At 36.5% G+C, this 21868-nt stretch overlaps 3 protein-coding genes across 3 annotated transcripts; 1 reads left to right on the top strand and 2 right to left on the bottom strand.

Annotated features, from left to right (window-relative positions):
• Window positions 1-28: 28 nt before the first annotated feature.
• LOC104113824 (probable carboxylesterase 17) lies at window positions 29-1280 on the bottom strand. The gene has a single exon (XM_009624117.4). It carries the CDS (start codon window positions 1216-1218, stop codon window positions 190-192), a length of 1029 nt encoding a protein of 342 aa, XP_009622412.1. The 5' UTR covers window positions 1219-1280; the 3' UTR covers window positions 29-189.
• A 6608-nt stretch (window positions 1281-7888) lies between these two features.
• On the bottom strand, window positions 7889-15163 carry LOC104113823 (T-complex protein 1 subunit zeta 1-like). The gene is made up of 15 exons (XM_009624116.4): window positions 14885-15163; window positions 14730-14793; window positions 13806-13941; window positions 13255-13406; window positions 13105-13152; window positions 12805-12897; window positions 11476-11582; window positions 11274-11388; window positions 10944-11030; window positions 9758-9962; window positions 9524-9618; window positions 9003-9071; window positions 8783-8890; window positions 8549-8667; window positions 7889-8321 (listed from the first exon to the last, which is right to left on the bottom strand). The coding sequence occupies exons 1-15, from the start codon at window positions 15016-15018 to the stop codon at window positions 8246-8248; spliced, it is 1608 nt and encodes a 535-aa protein (XP_009622411.1). The 5' UTR covers window positions 15019-15163; the 3' UTR covers window positions 7889-8245.
• A 3176-nt stretch (window positions 15164-18339) lies between these two features.
• Window positions 18340-18954, top strand: LOC138904622 (uncharacterized). The gene has a single exon (XM_070193126.1). It carries the CDS (start codon window positions 18340-18342, stop codon window positions 18952-18954), a length of 615 nt encoding a protein of 204 aa, XP_070049227.1.
• The last annotated feature ends 2914 nt before the right edge of the window (window positions 18955-21868 follow it).

Here is a 21868-nt window from a genome sequence, read left to right as displayed (position 1 = left end):
AAATCAAATACGAATTCACAGAAACATGAAGCACCAGAAATAGTTGAAGCCTTGACCAATATCATACATGCCCTTCTACTCTATTCTATAAGCTATAGCATCCACAACATTTCCACATGACTAAATTTAATTAAAAATCATTCAACATGTCCAACTATATATATTGCTCCAACTTAATACCTTAATAAGTTAATAATGATCATGGATAAAATTCTTGAGATGAGACGTCATATCATGAGTTCTTGGCTGAGAAAGTGGAGAATTATGCAGAATCTGAAATGCATGTCCCACACCTTTGTAAACCTGCTTTTCCACTTTAATTCCAGCATCTGCCAATGCACTACACAATTCCAAATTCCTATCTTTGAGTAAATCCGTCTCCGAAATACAAACCAATGTAGAGGGCAATCTTATATTATAGCTCAATCTTGGCTTACACCACGGATGGTCACGATTAGAAGCTACTGGCAAAGCAAGTCTCCAGTAAGTATCTGATGCAGGTAAGTTTAGTGCAGAGTATGGAGGCTGAACTGAATATTTCTCAGAGTGAATACGTGATTCGCCTCCAAAAAATGGTTGGATTAAGATAAGTCCTTTGAGAGATAATGGCTTGAGATTATATGAATTGAGCCTAGTGGCAACGTGATAAGCAATATTAGCACCAGCACTATCACCACTAAGGAACAAGTTGGAAAAACTGCATTTGCTTGACCACCAATTGTGTTCCTTGGAATTGGCTAGTGCTTGATTTTTTAGCCACGTTATAGCGTGGACTCCATCGTCATAAGCAGCAGGAAGACGATTTTCAGGTGCTAAACGATAATTAACTGACATAATTACACAGCCAATTTTTGAAGTAAGATTTGCTAAGAAATCATGGTAACATTTCCATGCAGCAGAACCTACACAGAAACCACCTCCGTGAAAATAAACAAGTAAAGGCAGTTTCTTAGCTGGGATTAAGGTATTGGGAAGGTAAATTCGCGACCATAAATTGGTTGGATTGTGTAAAATGACATCTTTGGCTGTGACACCGAGTTCTTGAGGCAGAGAATAAGGTGGGACAGTTGGGACAATTTGTGGTCTTTCGATGTGGCCATTGTTGTAAAATTTTATAAGACCTTCAATCTCTTCGAGTACAACTACTCCATTTTGTTGATGATGGTCGTTTCTTACGTTGAGATTTTGCCTTGGATCATAAGAAATGGCAGTCACCATTTTTTTCCAGAGGATGATAGCTATAGGGAGTATATCTTAATTCTTAAGTAATGTAATTTGGTTTTCTGTTTCTGAGTTGTGGTGAGTCCTAAATTGGGACTTTGGAGCTCCTTTTATAGAGGCTCAGAAACTCAAGGCACTTCTGTAAAGGTGAAGCAAGAATATTGAGGATTCTTTGGCAACGTGGAATATTTTTGGGTCAATGTATAGTTAATATATGTGTTCACAAAAAAGAAAGATATATTATTAGACTTTATAAGGCGATTATTCAAATTTGCTTGCATTGCATTATTTGCATATCAAAATTACTTGGCATTGATTATCAAAATGGATTTTTCAGATTGCATATTTAAAATAGTCATTGTTAAGAGGCAGACACTATTTTTTGTAGAGAACATCTAAGTTTTGTGTAATATTGTACATTATTTCTACACCATCAGGTAAATTAATAAATTATACGTGAAGTTATTGTTTATAGCAAACATAATCCAGTAATCAGAAAAATAAGTGGAGATGATTTGTCGCTCTGACAATTTAAACTATGTTAATAGTGTAAAAATTCTTTACATTATTAGGATATATATTTTAATCTTTTTCCTAGTGATCAGATTGTGAACAACAATGGTCGGGGAATTAAGCACTGTGCGCCCAAAGTTAGAGCAGTTTTATTCATAAATCTGCTGCATCAGTAGTTATGCGAAAGTCGGCATGTAATTCTTCGGCTTTGTAAAAGTTATTCGTACCAAATTACACAAGCATATGTCGTACATGGATAACTGGAACTAAAGTTACTCGATTAACCAATATTGGAAAGTCTAAGAATTTCCCTTTTTGTCCGTTTTCAAGCTCCTTTTTATTCCATAATATTTGCGTAATGTTAATCAAACCTCAATTAATTAAATAATTAATTAAGATTCTCATACTAGGAGCATTTGATGACCTTTTCTTGAAGTAGCAGACTGAGGAATTATCTTTTGGAAAGGAGGGCCGGGGAAGAAATTTGAAGGGAATATTATGCATACTTCCTCACGAGGTGCATGTAGAAAATAATTCTTCTTCTTTTTATTTTATTTTGAACTTCTTGTCCAGCCATATCTCATTATTCTTTTTAGGATGGATGGACTAGTTCATATTTGTCCTAAAAGATTACTTATTCATTCATTTCATCATAACGCAGGGCGACCTTTCACCTTTTTTTTTTTTTTTTTGGGAGAACCTTTCCATGGATGCATGTTGATTTTGTTAGGATCGAAAAAATCAGGTGTCATGCGGAAGCTAATAAAGCAAACCTTGAATGATGATACGTCCGACAACAAAAGAGAAATATACCAAAAGAGACAGAAACATTTAACGTGGTTCGGTCAATTGACCTACGTCCACGGGCGGAGATGAGGCAAACACAAGTGACACACTAACACTTGTCCCGTAAAGTTCTCCCCCTAAACACGACTCTCAAACCTCTTATGGCTACATTGTGTATGTTACTGAATAAGAATGAATGATCCTCAATTTATAGAAGTCCAAACTTTTTCCTACAAGAAAAGAGACTAGCCAAATATGAAAGATATATAGTTTCCTTCTACAAGAAGGAAAACCCAATTATGGTAAATGTGTTGGCTCTTTCCTTCAAGAAATAGGAGAATCAAATATGATAAGAAAATCAGGACAACACCTAACAGATTTCGAGTACATGCATTGTTTCTTGTGATCCAAGCTCATTTAAAATATTGCTTACTTTTCATTTTATTATTTTTTAGAGAGGAAAATCCTTTTTCATATTAAAAAAAATTATAACGAAAAACATCAAATTCCTGTTTTTCATTCAAGAACAAAGGATCACATGCCGATGGAAGTCGAACACTCAAGTGGTGAAAATAAACTTCACGTTCAAACACTCACAAAAAAAAAAAAAAAAAAAAACCAGAATTAAAAGAAAAAACAAAAGCAACTCCAACAAAATTGTTTTCTAATCCAAACTCAAGTTAAATTCGAAAAGATAAAAGCCTCTAGGAAAAGACAAGAAGTGAAGAACTTTCCATTAAACACCGAGAGAGAAAAGAAGGAAAAAGAAAACAAGAAAGTAACAAAGGGAAGCCTATCTATTTCCATGGAGCATCTTTTTTTGCATTCGCCACTTGCGCGCATTTGGACTTGATCTGACCACCCTTAGGTAAGGTACTAAGGTTAAACGTAAAATGCAAATTGGTAAACATGACAACTAGTGGCGGACCCAGAATTTTGTGCAAGCGGGCTCAATCTTAGAAGTACATAACTTTAGCCGTAAATTAGTAGTTGTCAAATAGGTTCAAATAAAATATTTATACAAAATTTACGCAGTTTTAATCCTAATTTATACATATACACAGTATTATTTTTTTTATGAAACGAGTTCAATATATACACAACAAATTTACGCAGCTTGCCATCACGTGCGTCCGCCACTAATGACAACTTAGAAGAAGAGAAAAATTAAAGCTTAAGTTGTATATATACACATCGATAGTGATTTTTTTTTTTACAATTAGGTTAATTAAGTTAATTTACAACGACAAATAACTTTTCATAACAAATCCGATATGATAACCGAAAAAAAACAAAAAAATAACTTACTATTTAAAAAAGAAAAGCGGGACAACTGCAAACTGCAAAGACGAGAAAGGGTGAAAAGCTAAGGATATTGACAAAGAAACGTTCTTTATATCCTTAGAGATGCAAGCATGCAACTATGCAATAGGGAGAAGTGAGTTGGTCAAAAAGGAAGTCCCGAATATTTGAAGATCATAAAGTTGGCAAACCAGTTGCACGTACGTACTTGAGGTCTGACTAAAAATTAACGTGTATTTCAGCTGGAATCTTAATTATGTGACCTTTATGCTTGCAAAGAGTCTCTGATTGGGAAAGACAAAGAAAAACTCTATCTGCTGAGAGAAGTGCAAAGAACTAAAGATCTCTTTTTTGATAGTTGAATACTTCAATTTTCCGATGCATGGCATGCATAACCGCACATCCTATATCATGTCGCTGTGACAGCATTATATCTTTAGAATAAAATCTTCTGCTTGGGACCTACTAAATTTTCTTCTTACTATAAGGGTTCAAAACTTGATAACGCGGTAGGAGAAATAGAATGCAATAAAATAAAACCACCACACGGGAAAGATTCACTCGGTGAGTTCTTTGTATATGTCTAAGTTTTGGTGCATAAAATTACTCGATACTTATGCAGGTGTAGTAATTAGTGTCTAGTTAAATTAGTTAAGGTACAAACTTGCCCGAACATCAGCAACAAAGCAACAACAACCATGCCTTAGTTCTAACAAGTTGGGATCGCTATATATGAATATTCACTAACTATTTATCTATATTACGAGGATCCATCATGAATTGGTTAGTTTTATTCAAGTTTAGAACCGACAACACGAGGAAGCTCACACAAACAAAATTGGCTCAAACACCAAGTTATAAGTACAACTGACGTTATAGCAAACAAAATACCAATAATAGTACAATAATAGAAGTAAAACATAAGTGCTAATTAGGGGCGTATATGTATCGGGTTGGTTCGATTTTTATCAAAATCAAACCAAACCAACTGTATCGGTTTGGATTGGTTCGGTTTTGTCGGGTTTTTCGATTTTTCGATTTTTTTTGTTACATGAATATTATTCCAATCTTACTTTGTTAAAGTTATAGATAAAGTTTTGATAAGTGAATATATGTTTAGTAAATATTGAAAAAATTGACAAACATATGATCTATTAACATATTCTAATGGGAGAATTTTTTTAGTAACACATGATGGCTATTTTCTTAGTCGTCTAATAATAATTTTCGTTAATGTGCGCTTTCAAGGTTAACACATGAGAGGATCCCAAATATTTCAATATTTTTTAAAGAAAATTCAATATAAAATCTTAAAAATATATATAAAAGTTATATATTTATATGTCGGTTTGGTTCGGATTTTTTTACTCAATACCAAACCAAGTCAAACCAAACCTAGTCGGATTTTTTAATCGGTTTGGTATGGTTTTCCGGTTCGGTTTGAATATCCCTAGTGCTAATGCTATGCAACTAAGATAGTCACATGCTTGTAAGTTACTGACATGCAATATATAGGGATGGCAAGCGGTGCGGTGTGGGTGCGATGCGGTTCTATATAAAATCGTAAAATTTCAACCCACCTCGCTTCGCCCCGCCTCGCCTCGCCCCGCATGGCACTTCCACCCGCACCACAACCACACCCGCATCCACCCGCCCTGCCCCGCCCCGCTTCAGTTTTTATTTTTATTTTTATCATTTTATTAGTTTTGTTTCTTTTTTATTTTTTTGGCTAAAATTCTCCATGTCCGTTAAGAATTTAAATTTGGATTCAACTGCTTTGTTTAGTTTCTCAAATATATTGCATAGGATTAAAAGTAGACAAAGTCCAAAAATAATAAGGATATCTAGAAATTTAATTCTTTTTAAAAATATTTTAAAGTAGTAAAATTATATAAAAGTAGTAAGTAAACATGAAACTAATTTGTATGCATAAAGACTTGTGCGGCTTTCGTACTCCATTATAGATTAGATTCATTACACCATGTAATAAGACACTGTTAATCTTTGTACATTATTTGTTATGAATTACTTATTAAAAAAATACGAATTAGGCTAATAAATTTAGGATTGTTTATTATGATATGCATAAAACCTTTCTAATGCAGACAAACATACTTTGACATGAACACTGAAGCTTAATATCTCAAAAGTAAACCGAAGGCATCACTGAAATGTTGTAATTTTGTAAAAATATTAAGCTCTAACCCACACCCGCATATTTTTTTATTTTTTTTAATTTCAACCCACCCTCCCGCCCCGTCCCGCCCCGCATATGTTAAAACCCTCCCCACATCCGTCCCGCCCCATTGCCATCCCTAGCAATATAGTACCATACCTCTAAGGGCCCGGTAGTTTGGTTGTTCGGATAAGGAATAACAATTTTATCCCGCGCTTGATTATGGGTATTATTTAGTCCCGAGAACCATTTTATACAAAAATGGTTGAATTTGTTATCCCATATAAAAAATAGATTAGCTAATCTCATAGAATATCTCATGTTCTATCTCATGCCACCACCAAACTATCCCTAAACTACTCACACTTGAGTTTGAGTTATACATGGTTCGTGAAAATTAATATATACAGCTAACTTTTGCCAAAACTTGTAATGTAACATTAGAATAGTCCAAAATATGAACGTGATTTAAATTGTCAAACTAGAGATTTGGTTCCAAATTCCGTATTTCCATGACCAAGATGCCAAACCAGAAAAGTCAAGCCCCTTAGATATCAGGCTCGTGCATTATACCGAGCCTTGAATTCTTTGGATTAGACATTGTAGATAAGGCCTAAGGGTCACTATTGATTTAGTAGCTGTCAAATGTCAGTTGGGCGGTTCACAAATTATTCCTTGAATTGAATGAAACTTATCCCACCTAAATATATCTATAAGGCACCTGATTTACGCAAGGATCGAGTGGGCTTAATTCTACAATGTCAATGTTGAATCTCCCTCCTTTTCAAATCTCCTATACCTTTCAATAAGATTGTTTTTGCAAAAGACAAAACAGTTGACCAGAGTTCCTATCCATTTACTCGAGCTCTTATACCATTTCTTGTGGTGGGAAGGGGTAGGAGAAAAAACTCGAATATTGTCATAGTTTTAAGAGTCTAATCTAAATTCATTAAATTTGAAAAAATAATTTCTGATTTGATTTAGATATGGGAGGGAAATTTGAAAAAATAAATAAAAAAATTTAGATATGGAACATGATTCGAACTCTACATAGTCTAGCTCAAGAATTGAAGAAAAAGAAAGCACCACAGAAAAAACAAAATGTCACTAAAAGACTAGGATCAAATGTAAAATCATTCCCCACTGACAATTTACGGTCAAATGAGAATTGATAGAAGCACTCTGTGCAATCTGCCAAACTTGCGTTCGGAACCAGAAAATAACCTTCCCGACATATATAATATGTCGATTCCATAAAATGAAAGTCCAACTTGCGATTTATGATCAAATGGCACAGTCCGAAGAGATCCATTAGCATCTTCCTACATTCAAAAACGTGTTCTGGGATTAGTTATGCTGGTTTTATTCGTATTGACTTTTTAGTAGTATATTGTATTAATCCTGGAAGTGTCGTTATTTTTACTGCTTTATCCTAAGATAACTAAAATTATTATTCCACCATTTGGCAATATAAGTTATTCCGATACTATTTTTAATTATGAGATAATTTATCTCAGGACTAGTAACCAAACAAGGGATAAGCGATACTAAATTTTTATCCCAACATTATTTTCGCTTATCCATAGTACCAAACGACCCCTCAAGTGTCTAACTAAACCAATAAATATATGACATCACCGAACCATGGTATATCAAAATTTTACCTAATTTTATCATCCAACCATGGTAATAAACAAGAAGTATGAGTAAACATTTTTTTGCTGATGGCCTGAATTGCAACTTGCAATCCGTAGCCATTTGGCTTCACTTCAACATTCCAAACGCCCACCAATCAAATACCCAGAAAAATCACTCTTACCATCCTTTGACATGAAAGAAATGAACCTCCATAGAACGCAATGAATACAGATGATTTACATACTCACTAAGTAGAGATTAAAAATAGTCAACTGATTGATAAAAACATCTTTTGATAAGTACATAGTGCAGAAATACAAACACGAAAGATGTGGTTGGATATAATAATGGTGTAATGGTTGGAATAGAAGACATGCTAAAAGAGGCAACTGATGAACAAAATTATCCAGGCACAATCTACCCTTGTGAAGGCCTTGTCAACCACCTATCACATTCAAAACACGATTTGCCGTCTCACACCACCAACTCCATCCATCTGGCTTGTTGTCATTTTTCTTTTTCTTTTTTTCCCCAAGAAAATTTAATGAACACGATGAATAAACATAAAACTATTATCCTATGGAAATAAATATACATGAAAAAGAACAACTAAGTTGGCTTCCGCATGTTACGTCCTGCACGGATTACTTCATCAACAAGTAGCAGCTGAGATGCAATAACAGGGCTGCAAAACAAAAATAGATTATGGGTCAGATGCTATCCAGCAAAAATTCACCTTTAGTTGGGTTGGGAATTAAGGGAAAAAGAAGAAGAAACGGAGAGCAAAGAACAACAAATATCGCTCCAATGCTTACTGAAAGATGCTTTCGCTCAGAGCTGACTGATATTGAAACATGAATTAATACATGCATATACAACAGAACATATATGCAATGAATTATTTCTACATACCCAGAATTCACAATCTGACGCTTAACAGAATAATTGTCAAATATCCCCTCCATCTGGGGATCTATAGGTTCTCCAGTGTGCTGATTTAGTCCCACAATATTTCCTTTGTCATGCTCTCCCTGCAAAAAGATGACATGCCAGGATGATAATAGGATTACTTTTTTCTCAGTAGGATGATAATTGAAACGATTATAGTTGCATTCAAGAACACGAGCAAGAGTAGTATTCAGATACCGTCAGCGCTATAATCACATCTTGAGTGTCAAGGCCAGAGTTCTCAGCAAGTGTTTTTGGTATCACAAGGAGGGCATTTGCAAATGCTTCCACACCAAGTTGGGCACGCTTATCAGATATTTCGTCATAGACCAAAGAAAGTCAGAAGATATATACACCCCTCAAATACATCTTGCATATGGAGGTAAATATTTAGACAATAATAAATCTGTACACATACCCCTTTAACAGTTTTCTTCACTTCATTGATCAGGTATTGTCGAGCTGCAACTTCAAAGGCACCAGCACCCTTAAAATGATCATACAAGAATATATCTCAGGAGCAGACGATGCATTACTTCATTCTCATAATATGCAGAGACAATGCTTTCACTACTTCAAACAAGTGAATCACAAAATTTCATAACCAAATACAGGCACATGGACGAGAATTCATACAGCAAGTTGTAACATCTACTAATTAGAGATAGAGTGCTGCTTACGAAGTCTAATATTGCTTCCTTTTCATACTGCTGTGAAATAAAAAATCAAGATAACAAATGACAATTCCGTTAAGTCCATTAAACCCTTAGTCGAGAAGAAAGATTAACATCAATACCCAGAAGAGCAACATGTTTATAAACACATGTAAAGCATCATAATGCATAAACAAGGAAAAAGCCATCAAGTGAAGGCACTTGTACATGGAAATCACACAAATATCCATTTTCTGGAGTTCCAGGTATCAATTGAGTACCATACCAGTACAACTGCTTCATCTTCAATGGTATTTTTGACTGCTCTCAGTCCATCACGAACGGCATCCTTAATTTGTGCTATTGTATGGTCATTTGGCCCTGTATAGGAAACATCAGCATTTAACAAGAACCAATTCCTCAAACAGTGACATTACAAGCACCATCACCACAAAACAATAGAATCCACAAGAAGAAAACATTAAAAAACATTAAATGACAACTAAACAATTCAGAATACCTTTTATAAGAATAGTGCAGGAATGAGGATTTTTGACATTTTCAACAAACGTGTACTTCTCTTCGCCAAGAACATGCTCATAGACCAGACCAGACCAGCCAAGGCACTCAGGAGTAAGGTCATCAACAGAGTTTACTGCATCACCACCACATGCCAAAATCAAGCGTTCCATATTTCTCCTCTTTGCTCTTCGAAGAGCAATTATCTAAAACATGAAATTGGAATGACAGTCCATAAGTTGGAAAGTGGAAATAAGATTCTTAAATGTCACCCATAATTCAAATGAAACATTTATGCCATAACATCTCTAGTTTGGTATCTCAAGTTGCTATAAGGAGCTTTAGAAAAAGCAACTTCAACAAAGAATGGACGTTTAGCGTTGAGAGATGTGGCAATGCATTAGTGTTTTCAAAATATCCTTGATCATTAAAGATAAAAAGTAAAAATTGTAAAGAAAAAGGGGAAGAAAGGCTAAAAGGGGCGCAACTGTATTCAAGCATACAATGGCCAACCTTGATCTACTTATGACATAGAAACTTCTGATTAACTGTCAACTATGAGAATCCAATAACCTAATATTTCTATCTACTCCAACCCTTCCACATAAATGGGATGGAGAAGGCATCGGTGCATGTGCTCTCGTGGAACCTTCAGTTTAGTCTAATAATAAAAAGGGAAGACCATCTAATTTTTATATGCAAGGATGGCGCAGTTCCACAAATTTTTCTTATTCTCTTAATTAAAAAAAGGATTAAAAGACAAAGGGTACACGTCCCCATCATAACTGCTCCCTTGTTAATATAGAAATTCATGATAGGTGCATAAGTTTCATAAACATCTTCGATGAACATATTACATTAACGTATTTTGGAGGTTGAGCTCATTTGTTGTACTATATGATAACCCTTCTTTCTCTCCCTGATTTTCCTATTTCTTGTTTTTTCCTTGTAGGACTATCAAAGAACTAATTTATTATCTTTTCAGGAAAAAAACCAAGTATGGTAGGAGTTAGCTGATAGAGATCAGTTACCCAAAAGTACTAGCATGGCAACAGAAGGAACCAACATGTTTCTAGGAAGAGCAGACATGCAAAACCAATTTGAAGAAGCCACATGCCTTCGACGACTAAATGGTTCAACTTGAGAATTTACTAAAAACTGAATAAACTAGAGGGATGACAACTTACTCCTGCGCGAGCAAGAATGTCAAGAGACGGAGGATCAATCCCCTTCTGATTGATAACAACAAAGTTGTTTTCATTTCCTGAACAAACCTGCATGCAACCAGGAATAAAGGTCGAAATAAATATTTCATTACATTGACACAACACAACAACAACAATAACAACAACAACAACGACAACCCAGTAAAATCCCACAAGTGGGGTCTGGGGAGGGTAGTGTGTACGCAGACCTTACCCCTACCCCGGGGGAGTAGAGAGGCTGTTTCCGATAGATCCTCGGCATTTCATTACATTGACACAAAAATGCCAAATACTCCTAACAAAACTGCAGACCTTATTTTTAAGATCAATTATCTTTTGCACTCTCTCATCAACTGAGCGCCTTTCAGCAGCAACCATTGCCTCTCTTTGCTCTGCATTCGAGTAGAAAAACCCTGCATTTACTTCACTGAGAAAGAGAAGTGCATCAACTACGCGAACTCAATAAATCCAAGTGAATATATGTAAATATGAGGCTGCGATGAACAATAATCACCTCTTCTCGTATTCCAAGGATACATTACAAGTCAGAATGTAACAGTTCTCAGCTCGTCTTTTCATGTCTGGATGTCGTGAACCATGGTCGAGCACAAGACCCTCAACCTGATAGCAGCACCAAAACATGAGTACTGCAACATGTTAAATCTGTGCTCATAAAATTCAACTTTCAGTTCAAATTTTCATAGAAAATGGAAGGGTGTTTGACGCTTTTCTAAAGAAACATGTCTACTTTTGTGATTTTTTAAAGGTTGATCACTTGGGATAAGACCAATTTGATGTTTTCCAAGTTTCCTCAAAGTTTACTTGTTTCTCTGTTAGTTTCCTTCCATTCCCCTTTTTCTGTGTTGTAGACATCTAGCATTAAAGATATTGTTTTTAAAGCATACAAAATTTAAATTGGAAAATGGTTTATTAAGCAAAGAGTTGAAGACTTTGAAATCAAATAAATTTCTTTTTTATTAAACATCTTTTCTTATATGAACTATGTAGAAAGTCTTAATATTTAGCACTTTAAAATCATTTTTTTGATAAGGATGAGATGCACGCTGTCTGTGGGGATCGAACCCACGACCACGTGGTTTTAAAATCATTAAACAACAACATCAGACACAGTGTAATCTCACAAGTGGGGTCTGGGTAGGGTTAGGGGCGTCAACGGTACTAATAATAGGGTACGTTTTAAATTTCATAAAAATAAATCAAAAAATATTGAACCGTACCGAATAAATTTATATATGAAAAATATGTTTTATATACTAAGTTTAAAACTAACAAAGCATTAAGTTTTTTTTCTTGGGTCTTGGATTATGGAAATGGCTACAAGTGACCACTCATGAATTATTTTTCTTTCTTTTTGCATTCATTTCAACAAATGACCACTCCCTCTATTCTTCATATACTAAGTTATTAGTTCTAAGATATTAACTTAACGTTAGTCATTTTAAAACTTTGCATTAATAATTTGGGATGCAACACAAGTAATCAAACATGTTCTTCTTATATACATATTTTACTGATTGACGCTATGCACACATGCAACGCACATACACTAAAACTAGTTTATGAGCAAATGAAAGAAAACCCCATAAAGAAGAGGCAGTCAGAGCATTTAGTGGATGAAGTAACACTTTTCAATTTGGGTGGGGGTGGGGGGTAATAGTGTAGTCATTTCTTGAAGTTACATGTTTAAGGAAATCATATGCTTTAAACACTTTTTTCATCAGTTTCATGTGATCCAAAATCTAATGCCGAACAATGTAACACATGGGTAACTTTGCGGAAATGACAACCAACATTCAGAAGTTATAAGTTGCATTTCACATACCAAACGAGTGTCTACATCAAACTTATGGCGCATGTGCATTATCTCAACCATGAAAAGATCAATAGCTTCTTCAGGCTTGCGTATGCAGAGCACCTGTCACACAATTTGCAGGAATAGTAATAAATCATCAGGAGAGGGAAGAAAAAACCCACAAAAAATTAACAAAGCTAACTTGGAAAGACAGAGAGACAGATAACAACTAATGGTAGTGAATCATGAATCATTAAGCAAAAGTATATCTCAGCAAAGGTGCTATCTAAATGCATTCTCTAAATGCTAGAAGCAAGGAGGAGCACTTACAGCATTCGCAACAATATCTGTCAGTTGATCAGCTAACGCTTCATACAACTGTGCAAAACCATAAATTGGTATAAGCACCAACAGTAAAGGAAAGGGCATTTAAGAAGAACGATCATAATTTACATCACATTCAAAGTGCAGAAGAAACACCTTTGTTCTCAATGTTGTTCTTGCTACCATCTTCAATATCTCTCTATCTGGCTCGTCACCCATCACTACAGGAGTCTTAAATTTTTCAAGAAATTGTAGTGTTGCTCTTTTTGCGATTTCAAAGCCATCAACTAGCACACGAGGATGCATTCCTGAAAGAATGTTCCAAGCACTTAAAACCTAAATTAACTAAAGGAAATTTTTGTCGAGGAGAGTTCAACAGTCATCTTTGGCGGGGAGTGCAACCAAAAAATGGACTAAATACGACACTCAACAGATCGCCCAAATATTTAATTTGTCCAGAACATGTTCTATGATCAGACAAGCAAAACGTAATCATGAAATAGTTAGTTGCAACCTATGTTGCTAGGACTCTTAAAAATGCCGCCGGATGCATGTCGGATCCTCCAAAACTACACAAACTTTTCAATACACGTATCTCCACAAATAATTTTCTGAATCTTTCTAGATTTTCCATTTTAGACCGGGTCTCATATTACATCAGAAGAAAAGGCAGCGAAGTTGCTGGGAATAGAAAATATATGGCAAACCTTCATCTATGCAGCGCTCAGATTGTTTCATGAGCTCCCCAATGAAAAGTACTGTAGATGTAGTACCATCACCACTTGTATCATCTTGAGCAACAGCAGTCCTAGCAATCATTATTGCAGTTGGGTTCTGTATTTGCTGCAATTTTATTGAGCAGAAAATTATCAATAACAACAAAAACACTTATCTTTTAGCCATTCACAATTCACATCCTCAAAATGATATTCTTAGTTTAGCTGCATAAATGAACAACAAAGGAAGCCCCACATTACCAAGACCAGCTTCAACACTAACCTATTACAAGACCCAGTTCCAACTTCGTTAATCGGTATGTCAGATGAATCACAAAGGAAGATGCTCTAGGTAAACAAGACCATGTTAAAAGATGTGCTCCCACCAAACCAAAAAGACGGCGTTTAACCACAAGCATTAGCATCTCTAATTTTTGGGGTGAATTCGGACATCAATTTTTTTACTTTTCTGAATTAAATTTGACATTTTTAGTGAGTACTTATAAAGAACTATCAATCACAATCTTTATAACTGTATATTCTTTTTATATGTGTCATAATCTCAAAAGTTAATAGATATTTGAAAATGTTTGGGAAAACTATTGGAGTTGACACCATAAAGAATAACAGTGCCTTGGTGACAGAGGGAGTAGTATTCATCTTGTTGCTGGGTCGACTTCCATCAACAAACTTAACTTAATTCTACATCTCGACTTCCACCCACAACAACAACAACAAACCTACTATATTCCCATAAGTGGGGGAATCCCACCCACACCATTATCAAATAATTTTCAAGACACTTAAAAAGTGCAACATTGAGTGAAAATGTGGCACAGCAAGCAGGACATTGAAATGCATAAATCAAAAACAAAAATATCAAAGCAGCTGAAAATAATAAGAGTAATAACTCACCATTTCTTTCAATAATGTATTGCCATCCTTAGTAAGTTTAATATCACCCGCACCACCAACAAGCCTAGCAATTGTAAGTAAAACAAATTTCTATAAAAATGACCCAGAAAAAAACGTAGAACTGAAAGCAAAATCGAAGAGCTAGTGCAACTCACATTTTAATGGTGCCCTTAGGGCCGAGATTGGTCTTGAGAACATCCTGCAAACCCTTGGCAGCATTGATGTTCATATGAAGCGCCGCCGACTTGTTGAGTACCTCAGCATTTGGATTCAATACCTTAACAGACATCTTCTTCGCTTACTGTTATAATTAGTGCTAAAGTAGATCGCAGAATAATGAGAGAGAGAGAGAGAGAGGGGACTGGGTTTTGAGGGCTCGCTTTCTGGAAGGGTTTTGTTCTTCGAAATTGAACCTGAATTTAACTCTGGACCAATGCGGTTTCCAAGCTAAAAATCTGAATGCTTTTTGTAAAGTCGTATTTGTAGTGTTAGTTTGTATAAAGAAATCTTTTTTTCGAGTCAATAAAATTTTTAATTTTCACTGAATTTTATAATTTTTTAAAAATTTAAAAAGTTCAAAAAAATTATTTTTTAAAATTTTCATGCAGATCACTCGTAAAAATTAAAAAACAAACGAAAATTATATTCATGTTCAAACACAACTCCAATTTTCAAATATCATTTTTACTTGAAAAAAAAATTATTTTTTTGGTATTTTACAATTCTTATGTCCAAACGCCCACGTAGAATGCGATGTAAAAGTCGAGTACAATATGTAAGTTTTGTTTTGAGTCGCATTCACTTAACTACGACATATAAGTCGCATATGGTTATTGCAAATATAACCAACAATAACATACCAAATATAATCTCACATGTGGGGTTTAGGTTATTGCAAATATAACCCGCATTATTAAATACGATTGGTAGTTGCATACGTAGCTTTTTACTATATTCCCTAATACCCAGTTTTTTCCCTATTCTCCATTCCTATTTTGGATTTTCTTATTAGTTACGTATAAATTTTCTTTTCAAGATTTTACTCTTCATTTATGATTCTCCGAAAGATAATGACTTGCCTACCAAAATGTATAGGTTAAAAATTATCTTTGATATGATTAAACTGTATCAGCATTAAGAAGGTCTTCATAGGCTGCCACGTGTCACCAGTACGACTTCAATAAAAGGCCTGCCCAAGGTTGAAGTGGTCTCTTAAGAGATGAAGGGCGGGGTCGATGAGTCATTGAAGATCAAGGTCGATGAGTTATTGAAAATCAAGGTCGATGAGTCATTATGGACCAAGGTTAAGACCGAGCATTCATCTTAGACAGAATAATAACGGCTAGTTTTAGAATAAGACATTAAAGAGGATATTCTAGTGGATATTCTCTTTACCTGTACTATTAGGGTTTTTAGGTATATGTTCCATATAAATAAAAGGAGACATAATTATAGGGGACATAAGATATTCACTTGTAAGAAAATACTTTGACATTCTTTATGGAATCTGGCTTTATTGCACACACAAAATATACCTTTTTCTTGAGATTCTTGTTTAACTTTTCCCCACGATCCAAGAACGATTCGAATATTCAAATGCTCATCAATTATTCATCATTGTCAGAAAGAATATCTTCAAATCTTCCCCTTTTCGGGTTACTCACACGCTCTTATTTACTTAAATATCATTCATTGGTATTTATTGTTATTTAATCTACCTCCTACCTTTTTGGATTATTAAACATTGTTATTGTTATCGTCATTTATTACTAGCTAAAGTAATATATGTATCATCTTGTTACAAATGTCGGTTAAAACTTCTTTTGGACATTAATATTGGCTAAAATTGACTATATTTCATTAAATCTAATTGTTTAAACCTAGATCTAAATTTTGGGTTAAACAGTTTAGCACCGTATATGGGAACTTCTTAGCTAATCTTTTTGTTTCCGTTAGATCTACAACTCACGTGATTTTGCTAACCTAACAAACCACAACGTTTTCTCTTTCTCTGCACGTATAGAAATTTACATGATAGGTAACCAAGGAGACAGAACGAAGGTGACAGGTGACATCCCCGGCAACCTCATGAATGCTATCAACAAGAGCTATGAAACGTTGGGTGATGATGTGACACCCACTGCCTCCCCTAGGCACGAGAGGTTGCCTCCCCCCATTGTAGCACGACGAAACCAAATGGAAAAAGGCCATCCACATCCACAGGAGAAGGGACGACCACCTGCCATGAAAAAGCTCCTCGAAGCGTGGTTGACTGATACCTTAGTAAGTGTGCTCAACAAAAAATCTCTATGCGCGACCACAAAAATCGCAAGAGCCTATACGGTACAATGAGGAGACGAACAAGGCGATCAACCAGACCCTCCAACGTCAGGTATTACTCATAATGTTACTGGCAGTGCAGGTGATGGCGTCCTCGCCGTTGTCTTGAAGAGAGTGGAAGAAATGGAGAATGAGAACAAAACGCTCAGAGACCAAATGAAAGAACACCAAGAAAGAGTCGACAAGATACCAGGCGCCCCTAAGCTACTGCAGAAGAGGGACGCCGACATGTTCATAGAGCAACCATATAGCGAAGAAGCGGGCCCACATGCCATACCAAAGACCTTCAAAATGCCACCATATCTCAGGATATATGATGGAACTACCGACCCCGAAGATCACGTGACTCATTACATCACCGCCGTGAAGGGCAACGACCTCACCAAGGAACAGTTGTCCTCCATTTTGCTGAAGAAATTCGGCGAAACCCTCACTGGAGGGGCATTAATATGGTATTCACAGCTACCAGCCCACTCTATAGAAACCTTAAAAGAAATGGCCGATAAGTTTGTGATAGTGTATGTTGGGGCCAAGAAAGCCGAAACAAGAGTAAATGACTTATTCGCCATCAAGCAATCCCTATGAGAGGGACTAAGGGACCTCTTCGCCCGATTCAACAGGGTAAGAATGACTTTACCAATCGTAGGGATGGCAGTCGCAGCCTTTCAGAAAGGGTTAAGCAAAGAGGGTTCAAGTGCGACCAGAAAGTTGCTGAGCTGATTGAGGAAGTACCCTCAAACCACTTGGGACAAAATCCATAATGCCTATTGTGCCGAAGTCCGGGCAGATAATGATGACCTCAACGGACCAACTCGATGGCTCATCTCGGTAGAAGCTGAACCTAGGAAAGAATGACATCAGCTTTACGTCAGAGCCTTCATCCCTCCTTCCTTCCGCTATGATGATGGTCCATCTAGGGCGAGAATGTGGACTCACATGAACGAGAGAGGTAGGCCCCCTATTATCTACTTGCAAATTTTGTGTTTCACTTACAGAAATAGTATATGCCCAGGAAACTCAGAACAAAGGTGAAGTGACCATCAAAGGTGAGGTCCGACCTAAGTACTAGAAATCTGACGCCCTCTACGAATTCCACCAGGAATGCGGGCACAAAACAGAAGATTGCATCACCCTAAGGTAAGAGGTAGTGAACATATTGCAGCAAGGGCACCTCAAAAAGCTACTAAGCGACAAGGGAAGGAACACCTTCACCAGGGGTCGAGAATGTCAAGGTCCGCCGAAGCCACCCTCACCGGCCCGCACCATCAATATGATTATTGGTGGCAATGACGATGACTCCATCAATGGCATCAAGTTCACTGCCACTCACAAGCTCAAGAGATCGATCACCCACAAATGGTATGATGGACTCGAAGAAAGTATCATCTTCGACGAGTCAGATGTTGATGGTTTGACTTTACCTCACAACGATGTTGTTGTCATTACTTTACAAATTTCAGATAGTGATGTTAAACGTATCATGGTAGATGATGAGAGTGGAGCGTGTATTATCCATCCCCGAGTCCTCGCCCAGATGAGACTCGAGAACAAGGTAGTGCCACGCTGCATCACATTAATCGGTTTTAACAATGCAGTTGAACAGACCTCGGGAAAAATCACACTCCCCGTCCTCGTCGGCGGCATAACTCTGGAGAAAACGTTCCACATCATGGACCAGGTCACCGCATACAATTACATAGTAGGACGACCATGGATACATCCCATGAGAGTCGTCCCCTCTAGCCTATACCAAGTGATCAAGTTCCCAACACCTTGGGGAATATTCAACATACGAGAGGAACATCACACGTCCCGGGAATGCTATCGTATCGCCATGAATGACTCGACAACCCAACAAAAGAAAGATAAGGAAAAAGAAATATAGCAATCAACAGGGCCGAGGTCGACACAAGAAGAGACCAGGGACATCATTATGGACCCTGAAACGGTTGAAGCCACAGACTCAACTATAGAGGACCTAACGACGAGAGTAGAATATAAGAGCTCGAAGAGGTTGACGGACGAAGAAATATGGTAGCATGGTCGCCCAAAAACAACAGGCGAAACTTTACTACAACAAAAAAGCAAAGGTCTAACCGCTCAAGATCGGGGACTATGTACTCAAAGCCAAAGCCCAAGCAAACAGAGATCCACGAGAGGGAAAATTGGGAACCAATTGGGATGGACCATTCAAAATCATAGGAAGAGTGAACAAGGGTTCATTCCAACTAGAGACAATGGAAGAAAAGCAATTATCAAACAATTGGAATATTAGCCACCTCAAATACTTCAATTTTTAGAAAATAAGAAGTGCCCCCCAAATCGTACTTGTCGCGCCCCATTTTCTCGCGAAAGCCGGTTTCGATGTGTGACAACTCTTTTAAAGGGAGGTATTAAAAGAGAAGAGTCACCACCTAACAATTTTTTAAGGTGCGTAAGGGCACCTATTTGTGAATAACTCTGTTTGACTACTCTGTGTTACCAACGATCGGGTAAGGGCTTAAGTTACTTCGAAGAGAAGGTGTTAGGCATTCTTCGAATACCACAACTGTGGGTCTCGGCTGAACTTTAAACCATGTGAATTATGTGATTAGGCTAGGTGATCAAATAAACAAACTTAAATATAGAAGTCGAAGAGTCATACTATAACATATGAGAATCGGTACGAATCTTAATGATTACAAGGATATAACTACATTGGTCTATATTAAATGAGTAAGTGTAAATAGCCAGTATATAAAGAAAGGGGGGGTCCTAAGTTTTTTAGCCTAATGGATCACCCTGTGCAACATAAATAATACTTCATAACTCCCTTAAGGTAGGGTTTGCTCATATTATTCAGCGGGCACAGACTATCACCTCCTACTACCCAATTACTATGTTGAAGTTGTTACTTAAAGACGCTCTAATTCAATTCTAAATCGTATCCTATGCGAGCACTACTCGTCACATACCTATGGTCGAGGAGGCTTCGCACCTACTATTTGGATGGTTCTAGACTTCACCTAGGTTGCTCAAAATGATAAAACTAAGCGACATTCAAAAAGACATGACTTCACATAAAGACAATTAAAGGCCCAAGTTAGCTTCCACACATAAACAACAAATGCACGCGGGCAGTTTAGGCAGTACACAGTTTCAAAATCGAGACTTAGAGTCCTATAGGCATGGTTTCTAGGTGATTATGAATTCCAGTATTATGCAAACAACATTGTTGTTTCTGACTAATGAATTCGCAGATTACAGGCGTTTAAAAATCTCCTCTAGGCATGCTCTCTGAACTGTTCAAACAATGAGCTAGTAAAATCTATTTGAAAGTTCAGAATTAGCGACATTGATTTATAGGCATGCTTTCTAGACGAGTGATAATATCCTATAAGCAAGATTTATAACGAATTGACAATTGAACTTGGTTTCTATAGCACTTTATTCCTATAGACATGTCATCTAGGCGGGGCAGTGTAATGAGAACAACAAAAGTAGTTTATTAATAAAGTAAAATCCTATGGTCATGATATGTAGATGAGCAAAGTATGGAAGACATGTATTATCAGATCATATAGGCATGGTGTCTAATAATTAATCAAGGCGTTTGATTCCTATTGGCATAATGTCTAAGAGTGCACAGTGATAGACATGAAATCAAGTATAGTTATTACTAACATGCTTGAGATAGTATGCGAGACAAGTTAGGTGCAGTGTGTGCGATTCCTATCAACATGGTTCCTATTAGTGTGCACAAATAGGGCATGCTAGACGTAATGGCAAATAGAACACATAGACCCTATAAGCATGTTTTCTACCCATTCATGCAAATATTAGAGTATCCCAGTCCTTTTTACTAATCTCCCAATCATTTGTTATAAATTGTTACAGGTCCTATTGAATAATTACAGGCAGAAATATGAATACACAATGTTTCAGTAACAATCTGGCCTTCAAGATAAGTTTAGAATTCCATGTGGATTGCATGCCCAGACTCCAGGTGCAAACGGTATTCTTTAGACTTCCAATACCAAAGCAGGCCCAACATACCAGGCCCAAACGAATAATTTCTTACCCAAAGTATGCTAAGCTTGGCTATACATATGACACTACACACATAGTTAAGTGAACAGCTCTGAAAATTAAAACACTCAGTCCTTAAGTTGTGACTAACAAACATCTCTAACCAAGACTTATAGATAGGGTCATATAAACACATATGCGGCAAGGTTTGTGGTTGTAACTCCAGAAACAGAGTTTAAGAGTAACGTGGCTATTTCAAATAAAGTTCCAGAACAAAGCTTGGTCAAAACCATCCTAAGGAGCCTTAAGCAAGGGTTTGAACATGGAATTCTAATAGTGTCATGGGCGAGATTAATGAAATGTAGACTTAACATGGAAACTTCAACACAAGAACCTAATGAGAGCAGCTAATTTGCAGAGCTTAACATATGGGACAACAAACTAACTCAGTTTATCAATAAATGAGTATTTAGATAAGAGGAGGATGATTTTCAGGCATGTCAAGTAAGCAGGCATCGTATAAATAAGAGTAAACAAGACTGGGATTGAAATTCATCCTAGGAGTCTCAAACAATAGGTGATCACAAAGCATCAAAGCAAAGAATGAGCATGCTCTGGTATTACAACAACATTAGCACATAGAGTTCATATGATCACAAGTTGGTTTCAGGGAATAACAGGTATACATAAAAGATTTGGCATAGGTTCTAGGCATGTATTGATTTCCCAGAAGAGTCCCAATCAAAACAACAATAGTCTTGAATAATCAATTAAGCTTAAACATGGAGACA

The sequence above is a fragment of the Nicotiana tomentosiformis genome, chromosome 2 (assembly GCF_000390325.3).
Source record: "Nicotiana tomentosiformis chromosome 2, ASM39032v3, whole genome shotgun sequence".
NCBI classification, from domain to species: domain Eukaryota; kingdom Viridiplantae; phylum Streptophyta; class Magnoliopsida; order Solanales; family Solanaceae; genus Nicotiana; species Nicotiana tomentosiformis.
Note: the sequence above shows the minus strand (reverse complement) of the source record. Positions and strands in the feature narration are given on the sequence as shown.

Bases quoted from the DNA above. Each gene is read 5' to 3' on its own strand.
- LOC138904622 (XM_070193126.1), top strand. From the start codon at position 18,340: ATGATTATTGGTGGCAATGACGATGACTCCATCAATGGCATCAAGTTC.
- LOC104113823 (XM_009624116.4), bottom strand. From the start codon at position 15,018: ATGTCTGTTAAGGTATTGAATCCAAATGCTGAGGTACTCAACAAGTCG. The intron at 14,794-14,884 runs GTGAGTTGCACT...TACAATTGCTAG, and splicing joins CCTAAGGGCACCATTAAAAT to GCTTGTTGGTGGTGCGGGTG. The intron at 8,322-8,548 runs GTATGTAGAAAT...TTTGTTTTGCAG, and splicing joins CGTCAGATTGTGAATTCTGG to CCCTGTTATTGCATCTCAGC.
- LOC104113824 (XM_009624117.4), bottom strand. From the start codon at position 1,218: ATGGTGACTGCCATTTCTTATGATCCAAGGCAAAATCTCAACGTAAGA.